We start from the raw sequence: 20,366 nt of genomic DNA on the forward strand, positions 1-20,366 counted from the left end.
TGTCGAATTTAACTGATCGCAATTCATTTATGAATGGAAGGGACTGGGATTAGTTAAATAAATAGCTTAACGTTTGTTAACAAGCTCTTTATCTCACCACCACCCGTCCACCGTCCTTCCTACACATCCCCTTCTCACAACTAAAAAAACACATCTCTGATGCAATTGCCACTAAAATAGGAAATCAATTATTGAAAAGCATAGGCAAATGGATGTATGTACTCAACTATGAACAGTTGTCACACGTAAATAATCTTCAGACAGCTTTTATTTAGAGTGTGTTTACATTATCAGTAATACGACCAAAGCGGAAGTTGACCAGTGGATATTTTTACACGCTCTACGCATGCGCACAGCGACTCGAAAATTAATGTGAAAACAACGAATGGAAATAGTTCTTACTTACATATGAATATTGTGAGAGCATCATTTGTAGCATTGTCTCAGAAGCCATTTTCTTACAAAATAGTGCATTTAACCAGAATTATTGCATTTCACCAGTTAGACAGAATTAAGGGGAAATGTTTTGAGAGTAAAATTTATTTTGAAAGAGATGTTAATGTGTTTAACCAGACCGTGATGTTTTGCTTACATCATTTACATACCAACGTTGGCAATAGGTTTTTCTTAAATCATTATTAAATGTTAGTCTCATGAAATTTCTTTCTCTTTCTCTGATGCATAACCACTCTGATTAAATACAAGATAACACCTCCATAGAAATTTGAATATATAAAATATTTCCATCATCCAGGCAGCATGCAGGATATCATATCATGTCCATATCACCATGTGCTACATATCAAGATAGACATTGCTGAACTGAGATGGTATAGGAGTGGAAACGAATAGTTTTAGAACTGACATTAGGATCATTCTTTACTTTGTTTGGTTTGGTCAAAGTTAGCTTTATGGTATAACTGCTGGCTTGTGTGGACGTATTGTCATATCTTCCCACAAAGTGGTACCTTATCAGATTCAGAGTGAGAGATCTTTCCATGAGATTTCTTCAACTGTTAAACCGACCTACGAATCAATAATTTACAGTACGTCAGCTACGTACACCTTGCACATATTACCAGTGGATTCTTACAGCGTGTACAGGGGTTGATATAACTTCATGTTTTCTATATATGTCATGATTATGTTAAATTGGACTTGGATATTGTTTGACATTGATTCTGTGGGTAGACATGGCAGAGAGTCAATAAGTATAGTGTTTCAAACCTCATCTGCCATGCAACTTTTGCAACTTTTTGTGTGAATTCTTTTTGTTTTGCATTTGAAGGATGTCATAATCTGACCTTACCTCATCATAAACTCATTTTGCCAGATTTGTGCTTGAGATGAGTGCTGATGCAGGAAAAGACAGATTCATTCATTTCATTAGGATTTTGTGTTGATTTGTTGAAACCATTTGTCCATATGTCATTACTTATTTAGAAAAATGCTTTTTGACATTTTGTTGACTAGGAATGGCTGGAGTGTTGTTCATTGTGCATTAAGCAATAATCACTCCCTCTGCAAGGACATTTTGTTTAACAATCTGCAAGTCTCCTAGAAAATGAACTGATCTGAATCTCCCTCAATAGTGTCATCATTTTTTGTACCATGGTGACACTTTAATGGTATAATAACAAAACCAATCATAACAAAGCTGTCACATATGACATGTATGATGATGGCGTTTCATTTATTTGTTCAATTCAATTAACTTTGTGGTGTATTTGCCTAACTGGTCTTTCTGATTAGTCAGTTAGTTAGTCTAAGCTGTGCTTGATAAACAAGAATTTCACTTTTTAATTGGGTTAGGTCTGTTGTTTTGCCCATGTTATTTTTGAAAAACGTATTTGCTAAAGAATAGCGGTTTCCATGGTTGTAGAGAAATGCTTGGCAATCACTACATTGTAGCGCCATTGATCATGTTGATGTGTCGCCTCACCAATACATCGATAGTGTTGATGTGTCATTCATCCTCGATAATCTCTAGGGTATACGTTACGAGAACTCTCCACTATACCCTGGATGCATCCACGGCTTGGGGCGATGATTTTATTACCTCCTTTGGCTGGCTCCATGGAGTAGTTAAGCGGCTGTTACAACCGAGCTTGCCAGTGTCAACAAAGATAGTGGTACGCTGATGTCTTTGCTTGCCACTCAGATTTTGAACTCTGAAAAGGCTAAAAATTGACAGATCTATACTTGAAAATATGAAACATTAAACGGTTAGATAATTTAAGAAGCCTGAATTGTGATTAGTGCTTTCCCATTAGGCACCTTTTGGATAAAAAGCCATGTAATAAAATCATACTGTACATCCAGAATGGATTACTTTACCCTGGAGCTCGAGGATGTGTTAATCTGTTTGTTCACTGTGGAAGTTGAGAGCTGTTCCTGGTTCTGCTATGCAAATAAGAATGAAGTCACCGTCCTGAATCACTTACTCAGTTTTGAACTGAGATGTAAAATGTACATATAGTTAAAACATTTTGTTTCAAGCCTCATAGTATTGTTTTCTTCATCCATTACTGTACATAATGAACATGATTGTGTGTCATGCAAGGCAAGGATGGTGGAAATAAATCACCATCTGAATCACCATGATAACTGAGATACATCATGATAGAGCATAGTATTGTTTTAATCATAACTAATGAACATGATTGTGCAAAATTAAATACTGATAAGTTGATAATCTGTAACAGTAGTCATGTTGATGAAATGAACTTAACATGCTGAACATTTTTTTGTATCAAAATGCAAAACACAAAATTGAAAAAAATTATGGCAAAAGTAATGAATAGTAAACAAAGCAATATTTTTGTTGGTTTTCTATTTTTAAGTTTGTAACTAAACTATCAAACTTATTTTAACTGGTATTTGAATTGGTCTCCAACAACCCATGCTTGTCATAAGAGGCGATTAATGGGATTGGGTAGTGAGACTTGCATCGACACGTTACCTTATCTCAACTGCACCAATCGATGCCCATGCTGTTGATCACTGGATTGTCTGGTCCAGACTTGATTATTTACAGATAGCTTCCATATTGCTGGAGTATTTCTGAGAGCAGCATTAAACAGCAAACAAACAAACAAACAAAACAAAACAATCATGTGTAGAGTTGCTGGTTACCATGGTTACATTGTATACCATGGCTGATTGTGTGTCAGACTCATAGCATGAATGGCTGGCATCATGGCTTGTGCACTAGTCAATATCAAGATAATGAATGCTGTTAAGTTATAGTGATTGTAGCTAACTAAATGTATTTGATTTCAGCTGAAACAATTTCAACAGAAGTCTGGCCGAACCCCCACCACCTCGCCAGCCGGTCCCCAGTCCAACAAAACAAACAAAGATAAGACACCAAACAAGGACAACATCTCCACTAATCTGTCTCCAGAACAGAGCAAGGTAAGGGGCAGGCAGGAGGTCCCCAATAGCATCTGCATGGTGTGTCTTGTATTTACTCAACATGCTCCAGACTGACTTTGATATTGAACATTGATAGCGTCTGTTCTCTCCTGTGTGTAACATATTTCACTGACTTGTATCTTGAATTGGAATGTTGTTCCCACATTTAATCAGCATTGTGGTGTGAAAAGAATTATCTTTTACTGAGAGTGAGACCTTCCTTAAGATTTACCTTGTTCTGCATTTTATGAAAGGGATTGATGAGATGAGATGCTTTGAACATTTGGGGCATTTGTTTATGTTGAATTCTCAGCTATTGTGTCAGCTGTAACCATGACAACATCTGACTGATGCATGGCTAGGAATCTTATTATTTTATTTATCATGGTGCACAATCGCATGATAGGTACATTTTTGTATTTGTGGAATCAAGATCTGCCAACTGTTTTGCTCAAAATAATTGGGGATTTTTAAAAAATTTAAATATACATGTCATACCCTTAAAATTATTTTGAGAATAGTCATTTAAAAAAAATTAATTTCACTAAAACTTTTGATGCTGACATTATTTTTCCAAATCATATAGGTTGTGGTATAATTCCCTTCACGATACATCTGGAGTTATGTCCCTTGTCCTGTTTACACAGACTTTGCCAGTATTACCCCCCTTTGTGTTCTTAGAAAACAGCAATGAATAAAACTTCCTGCAGACGATGGCTCTAAAGATGACAAATTCGTTTGTTAAAACGTCTATGATCCCGTTTAAGAGAAAGAAGTTGAAGTTTGGATATTTTGTTTTAGCTTCTATTCCCTATTTCGAATTCTGAATTTTACAGAAAAACATGTTGGATGGTCAAGCTGTTCACTTGATTGTTGACATCTTTTTCTCCAGCAGCTAATTTGAGATTGTGAGATTGAATCCAGGGGATAGTGTAGGCTTACAGAAATGTGAGCTCTGGAGTTATGGAGGATGAGAACTTGACTACAGCATAGTTTAATAAAAATCAAAAAACACTTTTAACATGATTGGAAAGACATACCATGTAATGTTTTAATTTCACATATGAGTGGATGTAAATCATGATACTCAACTTAACAATTCCGTCATTCGTGATGTAACTTCAGTACTGTTCGAAAGGGTGTAAAGCCCAACTCACTCACTCTCCTGTTCCGTGTTGAGAAGGACGTGTGAATTCTGTGGTTCCTTCCAGGTGCCCGAGACAAACAGTGAAACTAACGACAACCCCTCCCCCAAGTCAGCCGTTGATTCCAGGTGGGTACATCATTTGTCGGTCAGGGAACATTGGTATATTTCAGAACCTGGGATACCCTCCTGCATTGCTATGTTGCTTCTTGTATTTTAAGTTTAAACTGTGCTTTATTATTTGGATGAGGGCATCTATTTATCATCATTGATTATGTTGATTGTGATTGATTAAGTTAACCTAGTGTTTTACATCAGTGAATAAAGTTTTAAAATGAGCATAATGAATGTCCTGATCTGATAATCCTTTATTAGTTCATTGCGTATGTTTATGAAAATGTTATGTGTATAATATTGGAGCTGTTACAAGAAACATTTAGCATGTTTAGGCTTACTGGCCCACACTGCATTTTCGTGTGAATGCAATGTATTGTTAATATGTTAACTTGTTATAGTTCAACTAAGTATCCAAAGCAGAATTTTACTAGATACGGCTAAATGTTGGTACTAGTAGCTAAATTACACAATAAACTGGAATCTAAAGTTGAGCTCATCTAAACATGTTGTGACTGAGAGTGTGAAACATAAAGGGTTTTTAATTGTACTGTTTCAAATAAGTAAGTTCAGGTGTTTATGCTCTAGCATGTAGATAGTTATTTGAAGCTTTTGTTTTGCACAATATAGACAATGTCAAGAGCAGCCCAAACATGGCCACTCCGTGTTGTTTGGCTCCACTACCAGGTATTGCTGCAGTGTGAATCTGTTCTTAGTTGTGTTGCTGCTTGCCTGCTGTTTCTCCACTGACTGAGCTTTAAGTAGTCCTGGATATAACCTAATTTCAAGCCAAAGTCAAAAGATGTTTATTGTATGAAAGGCAAGAAAAGCAAGTTCAGAAGATCATAATAGAATACCGTAGTGGTTGAAGCGTTCACTCATCACGCCAAAGACCCGGGTTCGATTTCCCACATGGATACAATGTGTGAATCCCATTTCTGGTGTCCCCGCCATGATATTGCTGGAATATTGCTAAAAGAGGCGTAAAACTAAAACTCACTCATTATCACAGGAGTTTGTAGTCCAAGCCTGAGCAGTAGAGAGCAAATGTAGTTCCAACATCAGTAAAACTAAACCTTTTTCAGTGAGAATTCCTGGGCAGTCATTGTCCTTCTTTGTTGTTGAATTTTCTGAACATGTCAGGACATTTATTTTGGAATAGTTAAGGCTCAGTCATACTTTTCATTGCTTTTCAGCCTGTTGATATTAGACATGATAAAGCCTGTAGATCTTTGATACTTACTCACATATCTCACCTCTGATTACTATTGTTTCACTTATGCTAGTAATTTTTAGCATGTTTAGAACTGTTATGGTATGATACTTTCAAGATTTTCAGCTTAAGCATGTGCATAGAGACAAGTACGTGTTTCATAGTATTATAACTTCATTCTATTTCTACCTGTGAAGATCCAGGATAGAATTAGTCATCAGCATCCCATACTTGTCTAAAGAGGCGACAAAGTGAATCGGGTGGTCAGACTCAGTGACTTGGTTGACGTATGTCATGTCACAATTGTGCAGATTGATGCTCATTATATCAACCTCTTGATTTCCCAGTCCAGACTTGATTATATTTTCATACAGCGGGAATGTTGCTGAGTATGGTGGTGAATAATAAAAAACAAACCAATAATTCTACTTCACGACTTCTGCACATTTGCACAAAAGATGTCATTTTAATGGGTGATTATTTATCCACAAATACGAGCACTCACTCAAGGGCGTTGCGTTCCTGTTTATGGACATTATTGTTAGCATTGAGTCACAACTGGTGTGTGAAAGTAGAATTTTCTTCTGTCAACCTCACTATATGATACACATTATCATACGCTATTCTATACAAGTATAGTGTTATTATTGTGTCTGTGTCAATCGATGCTCATATGTAAATTTTTGTATATCTCCTCCCTTCCTCACCTCTCTTCCCTTAATGATGAAAGAAAAATAACTTCCCCGTCGACCATGGTGATCACTATGATGCTAAGTGTCGAGGCAGGTTTAGTCAGAGACTGTGTTGGTTTTGTTAGTGCAAGAAGCATTTGTAACCCTTCGCATGATCTGTACCAGCAGCCTTGTGTATAGAACATATATGACATCTGGTAGTCCAGAGTGCAGTAGTACAAAGCAGCCTTGTGTATAGAACATATATGACATCTAGTAGTCCAGGGTGCTGTAGTACAAAGCAGTCTTGTGTATAGAACATATATGACAACTGGTAGTCTACATCACATATTTTGTGTACCCCTCTGACAAATGTGATTTAGCACAGCTCTCATGTCAGTAAGCCATGAATACATTATGCCTGTTTGAAAGTGATCAAATGTTAATTGGTTATGAACTCTATATTTGGGATTACACTTTCTAGTACCTTTAGACCTGTGAAGATCCGGAATAGAATTGATCTTCAGTAACCAATATTTGTCATAAGAGGTGACTAACAGGATCAGATGGTCATGCTCGCTGACACATGTCATCACATCCCATTATTGTAGATCGATGCTCATGCTGTTGATCACTGGATAGTCTGGTCCAGACTCGATTATTTACAGACTGCCGTCATATAGTTGGAATATTGTTGAGTGCGGCGTTGAACAACAAACCAGCTAACCAACAAACTTTTCTGGTTCAGTCCCATCCATCACTGACTTTGTATGCTGGCGATTTGGTGCTTCACTCCGAGCACGTCTTTTTGAATCTGAGATGGAATGAGTAATTTGGGCTTTACGCCACTTTTAGCAATATTCAAGCAAGATGGGGGGGGACACCAAAAATGAGCTTTACACATTGTGCCCATGTGGGGTATCAAACCCAGGCCTTCAGCTTGATGTGCAAACGTTTTAACCTCTATACTACCCCACGACCCCATCTCTCAGATGGAACAGAACGCCAAAAGTACTAGCATCTGTAACTTAGTGTAAGTTACTGAGAAAGTGTAATGCAAAATATAACATGTTACATATGACCACTTTCTAAAAGTCTATGTGTATTCATTCATCTGTATTTAAGCAACCACATACGTGTATCTAAGTGTAAGGACTACAGAAAGTTGCCATGATTATGTATTAGTTCAGTTACCTTTCCTTGAGTCCAGATTTGTCCAGTTATTTCTCACCTTGATATCAGCCCAGTTTGTTCTAACCCTTACTAACACCAACTACTTCTCCTTCTTGTCTTGTTACAAACACTCAACAAAATCCAATCAGAACTGGGGTGATCTTTGTTGCGAAATTCAGTTCATTAACCTCCCCATTCCTTGCACTTTAAAATAGCATGTTATATTATCTTGTTTTAGTATGATGCTGGTTAAAAAGAAACAGCTGTATTGTTTGAATCCTTTTGGCTGAAGCACTGTAACTTGCTGTATTATGATGTTTTCAAATAACCCTGCTTGCCGTCCCCCTCGTTCACATTATTGTTGAACACTACATGGCAGTATCTAATTTTGTTGATTACCATTTTTAGTGATTTTGTAAACATGGTAACGCTCTTGTGGGTCTGACTTAACTGAACATAGTTTCCAACTAGATGCAGGTTTGACATAAGCAGCAATATCACTGTGATAAACATTTATGGCTTTGTTGCACATCTTCACTGTTGCAACAAAATCTGAAATTAAAACATCCTTCCCCTCTCTCATTATGCGTATCAGTGAAGAAAACATCTTTTTGGGTTTACTTAGAGTCTTGATTAAATGTACCCGTGAAGGTCCATGTTAGAATAAACCTTCAGTAACCCATGCTTGTCGTAAGAGGCGACTAACGGGATCGGGTGGTCAGGCTCGATGGCTTGGTTGAGACATGTCATCGGTTCCCAATTGCGCAGATCGATGCTCATGCTGTTGATCACTGGATTGTATGGTCCAGACTTGATTATTTTCAGACCGCCGCCATGTAGCTGGAATATTGCTGAGTGCGGCGTAAAACTAAACTCACTCACTCACTTGATTAAATGTACGTAGGTTTGAAATATGAAATGTGCCGAACCCTAATTCAGTTCATGAGCATGAGAGCAGTGGCGTAGTCTTGTGGTTAAAGTGTTTGCTTGTCACGTCAAAGGCCCGGGCTTCAATTCCCCACATGGGCACAATGTGTGAAGCCCATTTCTGGTGTCCTCTGTTGTGATATTGCTGGAATATTGCTAAAAGTGGCAGAAAGCCATAGTCACTCATGAGGTTGGTTAGGAAATTGAGATGTGAACTTTAGAAAATAAAGCCTTAGTGTCTTTAAAGAATGTTATGATACAGAGGAAATGCAAGGATGCTGAGAATGTTTGAAGTATCTTCATGTTGCTTGTTGTTTGTTCAGAACAACCTCCTCCACTGAGAGTCTACAGCAGCTCTCTAGACAGATCAATGGACTTCTAGCAGAGGTGGGTTGGAACGATTAGAGCTAGGGTGAAACAAAACTCATACCCTGCAATGTGTGTCTTCAATAAAAACCCGGATAAAGTTGATTTTTTTTCTTAATTTAATCAATTTCATTACCAAACATGAAGAAATAGTCATTGACGGGATCATGAATGAATATTGTTAGGGAGGGAAAGCAATAGTAAAGAGAACTAGAAACTAATTTTCAGTACATAATTATATGACTATTCTCTAGATGTGTATTCTCGTTATTCTGATGTCATTGTTAAGGTGTTAACGTTTCTGTTTATTTACCAAATGCAGATCAGTCATATCAACACAATAGTTCTTTGTCAAATGACTTGTCCGAGATGAAACGGTTATTTCAATGTGTTCAATGTGTCATGGTGTATGCACAACTCTTGATCAGTTTGTTATTTCTCATGATATTAATTTTAAACATTTGTCCTCTTGTTTACAGACGTCCGACTTTGTCAATGGTGACGAGATGGAAACTACAAATGGTTCAAGTGTTGCAGAGCTTGAGGTGAGTCGATTTTGGTGGTAAATTGTGTCACATAATAAGAACTGAAAAGCAACTCTTTCTGTCCAATATCAGTGTATGCTGTCAGTTTCATGTCGCTGCAAATTAGAAACCAAGGGAACAACATATTATGAATGCTTTTGTTGTCCCCGCCGCGCAGCGGAACGGGGACTATGTCAGCAGCGTCCGTCCGTAACGCCTCCGATTCTTGTTAACGCGAAATCTCATGAACTGTTGTACCCAATGTCTTCAAATTTGGTGTCAGCCTACATTGCGGGATTACGCAGACACCAGTCGATTTGCGTGACCTTGACCTTATTTTCAAGGCTTATCTTCAAGGTCACCACGACACTTTGACCACTTTTCCAACTCTTGTTCCCGCGATATCTCATGAACTGTTATACCCAATGTCTTCAAATTTGGTGTCAGCCTACATTGGGTGATTACGCAGACACCAGTTGATTTGCATGACCTTGACCTTATCTTCAAGGTCACCACAATACTTTGACCACATTTCAAACTTATTTAAACGCGATATCTCATAAAACATTGCACCCAATGTTTTCAATTATGTTGACAGCCTACATTGGGTGATTATGCAGACACCAGTCATTTCAGGCATCGTGTGTGTGACCAAAAAATAGTAAATATAGATATTCCATTCTTTAGCGGCGGGGGACATTGCCATATCAGTGGCAAACACTTGTTTTTATTGTTTTCCTTTGAAATTCTGAAGTTTTCTTGTGTAATATGTTATCAATATGTAGCAAACTATATGTCAGGGGCTTCACCATGTACCTAATATATAGTCAGGATATGTCACTCTTAGTTTGCTATGTTTATCAACAAATGTACCTTGTGCAATAGAAAACATTTTTATGAATCCTAGAAAGAGTGCATTACTCTTGATACAATCTAACGGACATCTTGTTTAGGCACATGTAATTTTGTTGTTGTTTTTGAACATGTTCACTGTTGGTATTCATCTTTTTTCCTAGAAGCGGAATCGTGAACTTGCAGCTCTCCTGGAGAAATACTCATCAAGTAATGAACAGCTGACAACTCAGATTGAACAAGTTGTGAGTCACTTAGCTTCTATACAGGGTTTATGAGTTGGGATATATTGGCTGTTTGGCTCAGTTTAGTATTACCACTATATATGGATTAGTTTTCCACCACTTGAAACAATGGACCAAGTGGTCCTTGTCATAACTCTGTCTCAACTGTGTTGTTTGTTATGTGTCAGATAACAAACTTGTCCACTTCTGTTTACGTTAGTGTTGACAAAGTTTCTGGTTACCTCCGACCCGTGATGGTCCGGGTTAGAATTGGTGTTCAGCAACCCATGCTTGTCGTAAGAGGCGACTAACTGGATCGGGTGGTCAGGTTCGCTGACTTGGTTGACACATGTCATTGGTTCAGATAGATGCTCATGCTGTTGATCACTGGATTGTCTGGTCCAGACTTGATTATTTAGAGACCACTGCCATATAGCTGGAATATTGCTGAGTGCAGTGTAAAACTAAACTCACTCACTCACTCATTCTGGTTACCTCCCCTTGAGTTCAAGGTCCGTTATAAGGTTTGATGGCTGCCACCTGTGGACACAGATTGATGTTATTTGTTGTGCTTGTTATAGAGAAGTCATGCAAAGAATCTGCAGGAGCAGCTGGATCAGGAACGAGATGGTTTTGATGATAAACACAAGAAAGATGTTGGGTCTCTCAGGGAACAACTTCAGGTATTGTCATTCAGTTGTATTTCATAACCAGGCTTCGGCGCTAACGAGTATTATTATGGTGATGATTTTTTAAATTTGTTTTGGATTTATTTTTTTTTGTAATCATAAATCAACCACAGTGTGAAGCTACGGAGTAATCAGGGCAAGGTTGGCTCTGTCATTTGAGAGGCTGCAAATTGCTGTACAGAGTTGCTTCTCTTAGACATACCAGAAACATAAAATCAAGAGTTCCAAACCAAGATTTTTACTGCTAAAATCTCTACCTCGTTCGCTGCCTACTTATGTTCATTGAATTCACCAAAGAAGTAAATCAGAAAGAGAACAATGACTTACAAAGTAACATCAAAATTCGAAATAATTGATGATATTATTATGGTACACCGCAGTGAATACCATGTACTCAGCAATACCGATGTTTATTTTATACCAATCACTGGAAAAGGTTGTTAAGGAAAGTATCATGTTATTACGTGTACAAGCTGACATCTTTAACAGAGGGGGCACAACAGTAAGAGGAACAGTGCTAACAGTCCCTGTTTTTTCTTCAACCTACTCTATTGTATAAATGTCAACCGTCCCTATCTACATCACCCCCAACATCACCTTCCTTCACTTGCTTGATCAAGGTGTTATAATCTACACTGTTTATATATGAGGACTTTAGTTAATCTGAAGACCACTCTGAACCGCTTCCATGAGCATGGCTGGTGGCATGGCTTCCATTAGCTTGTGGCAGTGTTGTGATGCTAGGTCAACACTGTGCCTCTGCTTACTAAGTTAACTACAAAGCAGATCTGGTTAACAAGCTCCCTGTTCTTGCAGGTACACATACAGACAATCGGGATACTTGTTGCGGAGAAGACGGAGCTTCAGTCGCAAGTCAGCCAGTCACAGCGAATTGCGGAGCAGAGATTAGGTAGGATGGCATAGGCCAGTCACAGGAAATTGCAGAGCAGAGATTAGTTAGGATGGCACAAGTCAGTCACTGCAAATTGCAGAGCAGAGGTTCGGTCGGGTGCATAAACCAGTTACCGTTCTTTGCAGAGCAGAGATTAGGTAGGATGGCTGAAGTCAGTCACACAGCATTTGCATCTGCCAGTCATAGTACATTTGCAGAACAGTTGCAGAATGGGTAATGTAGGGTGACATCAACCTCTCGTTGCAGAATGGGTAATGTAGGGTGACATCAACCTCTCGCACTCTTATACAGATCTCCATCTTGTTAAAAATACCCAGGATACATCTGCCACTAAAGATTTGGTCAGAAGCAGCAGAAACATCAGAAGCAGAAACTTTGCACAGAATCTATATCTCTCCCGAACTTGAAATATTAATAAACTCATTAAAATACCTCTTTCGGTCACAGCTTCACACGAGATAACTTGCTACATTTCGTATCATGTGATATATTCATATGTTCAATCACGACAGATCATGTACCAGTTAGATTGTTGTAAGCATGTTGGATCCAGGTATGTATCATTAACACTTTACATGCATGGCACAAGCTTTGCTTACTGAATATATCATGATTTCAGATGAGATTGAGGAGTTGAGTGGTCGTCTGAAAGCTTCTCGTCAGAGAGTGGGTGACCTTGAGAGAAATGTATCATCAGTGTCTTCGTCTAGTCAACAATATGAAAAGGTTGGTGCTTATTGATGTATCCTAACACATATTAGATGCATAAATTAATGAAATGTAGTAATTGTATACATGCTCGAAATCACAAACTGTTTTTTGATATCTGCTAAAGAAAGGTGTGTTTTTTAATTTGTCCTGTTTATTTCAGTATTTTTAAAGGGCTCTGATTTGAATTTAGACATTTTTAACATTTATGCTAAGAGGGTCATACCACAATGCAAATTGCCATCATACGATGTTTCTTGAAGTTGTGTTGCTATTAACGCTGCCTCAGCAAATACCACTGATTTGCTTGAATTGTTTGAATTAGTATACCCAGGTACTGCTACTGTCGTTGAAATGATTCAGGGATGCCAATGTCAGGGGTGTCACAGTTCACAGATATATTGATCTGGTGTGAATTGGCAACTGAAGAAAGATCATGAGCCTGACGTGTACCAAGTCATATTTTTTTACTATAGATTTTCAAGGAATTCAGCGTATACAGTTTTGGACCTGGTCTGATAATTACTCATGTTATCATCAGCGTACTATTTAAAAAATCTGGTTCAAATATGCTATTACAAATAAAAACTGTATTAACTAGTCACACATGTTCAACATAGACTGGTTAAAAAAACTGGTTTGACTCAAAATAGGTAAACTCAAAACTGTATTTTGCATAAACTGGTTACAAAAATTGTTTGACACAAGCTGGTGAAAAAAATCTGGTTTGGTACAAACTGGTTAAACTCAAAACTGGCTTAACACAGACTGGTTGAACACAAACAGGTTTAACACACACTGATTTAGCACCAACTGGTTAAATGCAAACTGTTGAAACAAAAACTTTCACTATCCTCACATTAGCAATGCCAAATGGTACATGAAACAGTTCTTGCAAGAGGTAAAGTATTGTAGTACATACCAGTATATCAGGACTTGCGATGTGTGAGTGAGGTGGCCGTGACACCCCAGCCGACATGGTACACCTCTGACTGTGACTGGTACATACCAGTCAGTGTTGTAGTACATACCAGTATATCAGGACTTGCTGACTGGGTAGGTCAGGTTGGTGGCCAGTGGACTTGTAGCCGACATGGTAACCTCTGACTGTGACTGGTAGGTCAGTGTTGTAGTACATACCAGTATATCAGGACTCGCGATGTGTGAGTGAGGTGTCCGTGACACCCCAGCCGACAACCTGACTGCCGTGTTGTACTGGTAACCTCTGACCAGTGCCTGGTAGGTCACACCCCAGTGTAACCTCTGACTGACTGGTAGCAGTGTTGTAGCACATACCAGTATGGACTAGCGATGTGTAGTGTGGCACTAACACTTGTTTTCCTGACACTGTAGACTCTGGAAGAGGTAAGCCAAGTGTTTATTGGTTGTTTCTCTTGTGTTCTCACCCACCTCGTCTTGGTAGATAGATTGGGAGCTTTGTCTGTGTTGGGTGGAGAGGAATTGTCCCATTAGTAACATTTTTGAAAAGTTGCTTCCAAGTTTAGATAAGCTTGACACTAACTTAATGCTAGATGGTCGAGGGATAGTTATCTGAGATTTATGGGAATATAAATTATCAAAGGAACATTTTGTTCTTCAGTGTCATATATTTTATGAAAAATACACCTGATGTCGTACATCAGTAATCTCTCGGTGAAAATTATTTCTGAATATGAGGTTGAAGCAACATGTTCCTGGAAATATTTTTTTTACCATCTGATTTATAGACACATGCTAGGAGGATAGATAACCATGTCAATCAAATCTATACATGTTTCAGTTTTCCCACTCGGGTTAGATTATGGTGATCGGTGTACGGATAACTGCCCACAATACAAAACACTGGTTTATCCAGACTCTAAAGCCATCTAAAGCTGGAATACTAGAGCAGTACTGAACAAAAAAACAAAACTTCATTTCAACATTGAACACCCTGAATGAATTTCTTCCTCAATTTCAGTTTTTCTTTCATTTTCATCCTATTCAGTTTGGTATTCTGTTTAAACCCCAATTAAACAAACTTAGAAGTGTTAGTTATTTTATTTGGTAGTAAGGAACCAACTATTTGTCCAATGTTTCGTTAGATTCCTTGGCATGCTCTCCATATGGGTTTTAAAGAGATTTCAGGGGCTCATTTTGAGCTGGTTAGGCTTTCATGTGATGTTTTCTGTCTGCAAACTTGACATCATGGACAAAGGATGTATGTATGTTTGTGGAATGATGCAAATTTGTCCAGAACTGATCTCTTTCTAGGTAAATGTATTATGTTAAGATAAAGTGTGCTGTTACTTGTCTTAAAGTGGGTAATTGTGTTTGTCGTACCATTGTTTGTTGTGTGCTATTGTTTTGCGTGTGCGCCAAGCTGCATTGTCTCCATGATCTCCCTCTGTGTTCTTGTTCAACACCTAACAAGGGAGATAACTTACATGAATGCACATCATTTCCAGTGTTTGCTTTAGGTTGCTACTGATAAACGTGAGAGCCAACTGTTTTTTTGTTTGTAACCAAAGCTATTTAAATAGGATTTGCTGGTACACAGAATTTCACCCGGTCATAGACGTCTATGATTTCACTCTGAGAGATTCGACATGTTGATCTTGACTGCAACATATCTCAGCAGATGTTACTATAGTTATTGATAATGTTAAGGCTTTGCAGAGGTGAATTCTATTTTACTGATAATGCTTGTAAGAAGACCAGCGTTGATCAAGAGACTGCCAGACTTTCCTTTACATTATTGCATCAAGTGCAATGATAGAATTCTTCTGAATTTATGTAAAGAAATTACTGAAAACAACCCCAGTTTTGAACAAGATAGCTTGTTTTCCCCCAAAATCTTTTTGTCCCATTTTGCTATCGTTTGAAATGCTGAATAAATTCCCGTCATTAGGAAACAGCTCTATCTCTGTGGTTACCTATGAAATACTTTAACATTAAATCGACAACAGTTCCTCATGTGAAAAGTGGGTTATATTTCCTCAGAAAGCAAACAATGTTATGGAAACAGTCATTTGTAAAAAGGAATGAGACAAATTTGTTGTTATGAAATGATTGTTTGCAATAAGTTGTCTCCCTTTTTCAGTGTTCTCACTTGTCTCTATGTTAAATAATTGTGCACTTTCACGTGAAAATCAGACTCCTTTCCAAATATTTTGCAGGCTAATAGAGAGTCTTCAAAGGAAATTGATAGATTGAAAATGGATCTATATAAGGCAAAGTAAGTTTTTATATAATGATATGTACCATATTCACCATAATAAACACCCTGGGCACTTAGAAATAGAAAGGTTCAGACATTATGATAATAGTATCTTGTCAGTAATTGAGTCCTACCATGTTGTACTCTGCTGTTAGGAACAAGTAAGAAAGGAAATACAGATATATAAAAGTTTGCCAGAATGTTCAAAACCTAAAGGTCCAATTATGTTGTAGTTATATAAAGCATCTGTATTATTAAACATAGTAAATGCATTCAATGAAGTTTTTATGAAGTGTAACGCTTGAAGCAAACATGATAAAGGACTTGCATATTTTTTGCCATTTAGATTGTTAACATGTCTTGTTATTTCAGTAAATCCAAAGAAGAATTTCAACAGCAGAGTTCTGAACTCTCGGAGAAACTCAGTGCAAAGGTATTTTAAATAATATGCCTGGGATGTATCTTGCTGTTACAAATACCTGATAGATTCCCTCATCTTGATGTTCTGATGACAGTCTTGTAGGCCTTCTTCAGAAGAGCAGCTAAATGAAGGCAATACTGATTATAGGTTTATTATCAAACTGTTTCTCATTGTCAGTCTTTCTCATTGACCATATTATCATTGTTTATACTATCCTTTCAGGGGCATTGGGGTAGCCTAGTGGTTAAAGGGTTCTCTCGTCACGCCGAAGGCCTGGGTTTGATTCCCCACATGGGTACAATGTGTGAAGCCCATTTCTGGTGTCCCCCGCCGTGATGTTGCTGAAATATTGCTAAAAGCGGCGTAAATCTATATTCACTCACTACTGTCCTTTCATGTAGCATGTGTAGTGTCCAACATGCTGATAATTGTCAGAGATAAACATTAACATACTCTTTGCAGTTCTCATGTTCAGACTGTACATGGGCTTCGAAGCCAAGTAGGCAGATGTTGTTGTTGTTTGTCATGGTCGCCAAGGCCATTGATACATGAATTGTGTATAGTTCTGTGCGCCAGTATTGCTTCTCTCTGCAGCAGGACTTTTAAGGTTTTTCTTTTGTTGATATGTTTTGAAGATGTTTTTCTGTTTGGATCCAGGTTGGAGAATATTCAAGCCTTGAACAAACTGTTGCAGAGTTGAGGAAACGACTAGAAATGGCCGAGCTCTATGCACAACAGGTAGGACTGATACACATCACAAAGGTTCATCCTTGGTAGTTTCAGCAACGTACACATTCAGGGTGATAGGTAACCATGTGCTTACAGTGTTGGTTCCTAAAGAGATCTAGGTTTTTCTTTACCAGCATAGTTACAAAAGTCCTGATGCAGCAGCAGAACAGGACCAACTCACCTATCCCATATGTCGGGGAACAAAACATGGAGGTCCTGTCATTTCTGGTTTGGTGCTGTATTTGAATTCTTATCCTCTTTGGTCTAGTTGGTGGACTCCGTGGTGTAGTGGTTAGAGCGTCCGCCCGGAGAGCGGTAGGTCGCGGGTTCGATCCCCGACCGCGTCATAAAGACGTCAAAATATGGTACTTGTTGGTCCCTGCCTGGCGCTCGGCATTAGTGGGTACAACAAGGACTGGTCGGCTCGGAGTCAGTATAATGTGTCTGAGTGGGGTATTCATGCTTCACTGCGGCATGGTACCTCAGTGGGCTAGCACTATAAAACCAGCTTAAGTCTGGGCTAGTACAAGCAGCTGCACATACACATACACACGCATGCATGTTGTCATATGAGCGAAATATTCTCAAGCACGACGTAAAACCCAATTTCACCTCACCTCTAGTTGGTGGAGCTTCAGCCTGGAGAGAGGAAGGATTGGGGTTTAAATCCCAGAAAATGGTACTCTAGAACATGGTACATGTTGTTACCCTGCCTTTTGTTTGGCATTAAGGGGTGGAAACACGCACTGATCACCTCAGAGTCGGCTTACTATACTGAGTGGGGTGACAGTGTTTTGGAATGGTGTCTCCGTGGCAAGTTAACTTACCACATATTTAGTCTGGGGGTTTTGAGAAAGATCCCTTTGATTCCTAACACTAGACTGTGTGTATTGATTGTTCATTAGCCTGTTTCTTGGCATAGGTATATTTTCAGCAATAACTGTCACCTTATACTTATAGCTTGAATATTGCTGAGTGTGGCATAAAATTAAATTCACTCACTCTCTCATATCAGCGATACTGTTGCAAGAACAGATGTTAACAACATTCTGATTGTTTTTCAGCTTTCAAATGAAAGTGAAACTTCCAGTGGGTCGGTGAAAGTGGTGGAGCAGTTGCAGGTCGAGAGGGACACATTGATAGCCAAAATCCACCAGTATGACGAATCGTTCCATAAAGTGGCGGCTGAGCGGGACCAGATATCAGAGCAGTACAGGCAGTACACGGAACAGCTGCAGCGACAGAGCCAGGAGCTCTCACAACAGGTGGGTGTACACTCACACACCATGCCTCGCCACAGCAAACACCACCGATATACACCACATTACATGCCACGCCACGCCACGCCATGCCGCGCCACGCCACGCCATGCACACCACACCACACCACACCACACCACACCACACCACACCACACCACACCACACCACACCACACCACACCACACCACACCACACCACACCACACCACACCACACCACACCACACCACACCACACGCCACGCCACGCCACGCCACACCACGCACCGCACACAGTAGCAGTGGAACAGCTCCCAACAGTGTCGCCCTGGGGATTCCAGGAATGAGGAGTTCTTGCTTGTCTGATTAAAGAGGACCAAATGGGCAAATCTGAGACTTGCTGATTGTGTGTCGTCATACCAGATCAGGAAGATTGATGTTTCATGGTCCTGAGTATCACATGCTGATGGTGTGGTTGACATATTGCTGACTGTGACTGCACCACTTGAGAGAGAGCTCACTAAAGTGCTTATGAGAGTCTTCTACAGTGACTCTGCAAAGGGACAATTGAAGTCAAGATTGTCTGCTTGTTTTCTTCTAAATTACAATCATGTCATATTTTAAATAAGTCACTGTTGCCTTTCCAGTGAATTGCAAAAGTTATTTTTGTGAACAAGAAAAGTTACACGCCAAATGAAAAATTGAAATCAGGAGAACTTACATGCATACGTGTGCAAAAATCTACATGCAAGTATTTAAGCTATTTGACATGCAAGTATTTAAGCTATTTGACGTTCCTGTTATTGTAATGTTGAATGCCTCCACCTGCCTGTGTCCAGGTGTCCACCATGGTGGAGGAGCGGGAACAGCTGCTGGCCAGACAACATCACCTGGAATCATCTGCACTGGAGCTGCAGAGGAAGCTGGGTATGTATACGTCTCACTCAGGTTTGCCATGCTATTGTGTGTCTCATCTTATGTGGAATTAACCAAGCAAGTCTTCAAAATCAAACAGACCCATGAAGATACGAGTTAGAACTGATTTTCAGCAACCCATGCTTGTCGTAAGAGGCGACTAATGAGATCGGGTGGTCAGGCTCACTGACTTGGTTGACATGTCATTATCCCAGATGCGTAGATCGATGCTCATGCTGTTGATCACTGGATTGTCAGGTCCAGACTCGATTTTTTACAGACCGTCGCCTTATAGCTGGAATATTGCCGAGTGTGACGTAAAAAAAAAATTCACTCACTCGCTCAAAATCAGACTAAAACAGTGGCAGTTGTTACAATAGTTAAAGTATGGTGGAATCTGCTTAGGGCGTGAAATGTGACAGAAGTCAGAGTTTATTTTTTGTTTGAGGGATAAGAAATATTTTAATATTTGGCACATTTCCACAGAAATATATCTAGTTGTGACGTCATATATTTTGCGTCTCAGTGAGCGGTCTAATGTCAGAACCGTCTGTCGTTGGGCACTGTGTTGTGGCTACACCTTTTAAGGTCTGCTTGATGCTTTTTAGATGGTTTCAGTCAACGATTTGATTTCAAGAAGTGGGAAAAGAAGCACTGATGATTTTTTTAATGAATAAGATTTGGTTGATGTTGTCATGTTGCGCACAACAAACCTCTGCGCTGAAAAGACAATATGTGTATTCAGTGTTTTTTTTACGGAGTATGAATGTGAAAAGGCCGTATTGCTCATGTTGAAAGTTGCACAGGGTCACTCGCATCAAATGCCACAGAACACTATTCAAATACCATATAGATACCATTGAGAAGGCCTTGATAACTCATGGATCCTCTTAAACATTTTAAGACACCTAACTGTCTCTTTTCCCCTCT

General features: G+C 39.1%; 1 protein-coding gene across 5 annotated transcripts in view; it reads left to right on the forward strand.

Moving 5' to 3' along the window:
* Window positions 1-20,366, forward strand: part of LOC124265820 (golgin subfamily A member 2-like) — a 34,773-nt gene that overhangs the window by 1,019 nt on the left and 13,388 nt on the right. For 2 of the 5 annotated variants that reach the window (XM_046700653.1, XM_046700655.1), the window contains exons 2-16: window positions 3,283-3,417; window positions 4,629-4,690; window positions 5,306-5,362; window positions 8,983-9,046; window positions 9,505-9,570; window positions 10,566-10,646; window positions 11,207-11,308; window positions 12,131-12,224; window positions 12,847-12,953; window positions 14,289-14,300; window positions 16,094-16,152; window positions 16,507-16,567; window positions 17,213-17,293; window positions 18,349-18,549; window positions 19,361-19,448. In XM_046700653.1, coding sequence (XP_046556609.1) covers window positions 3,283-3,417; window positions 4,629-4,690; window positions 5,306-5,362; window positions 8,983-9,046; window positions 9,505-9,570; window positions 10,566-10,646; window positions 11,207-11,308; window positions 12,131-12,224; window positions 12,847-12,953; window positions 14,289-14,300; window positions 16,094-16,152; window positions 16,507-16,567; window positions 17,213-17,293; window positions 18,349-18,549; window positions 19,361-19,448 — 1,270 coding nt within the window. The remainder of the gene's footprint in view (window positions 1-3,282; window positions 3,418-4,628; window positions 4,691-5,305; window positions 5,363-8,982; window positions 9,047-9,504; window positions 9,571-10,565; window positions 10,647-11,206; window positions 11,309-12,130; window positions 12,225-12,846; window positions 12,954-14,288; window positions 14,301-16,093; window positions 16,153-16,506; window positions 16,568-17,212; window positions 17,294-18,348; window positions 18,550-19,360; window positions 19,449-20,366) is intronic. The other 3 variants (XM_046700654.1, XM_046700656.1, XM_046700657.1) reach the window with 2 other exon arrangements.

This window comes from Haliotis rubra, unplaced genomic scaffold (genome assembly GCF_003918875.1).
Source record: "Haliotis rubra isolate DU_JTF1 unplaced genomic scaffold, ASM391887v1 Scf998, whole genome shotgun sequence".
Taxonomy (NCBI): domain Eukaryota; kingdom Metazoa; phylum Mollusca; class Gastropoda; order Lepetellida; family Haliotidae; genus Haliotis; species Haliotis rubra.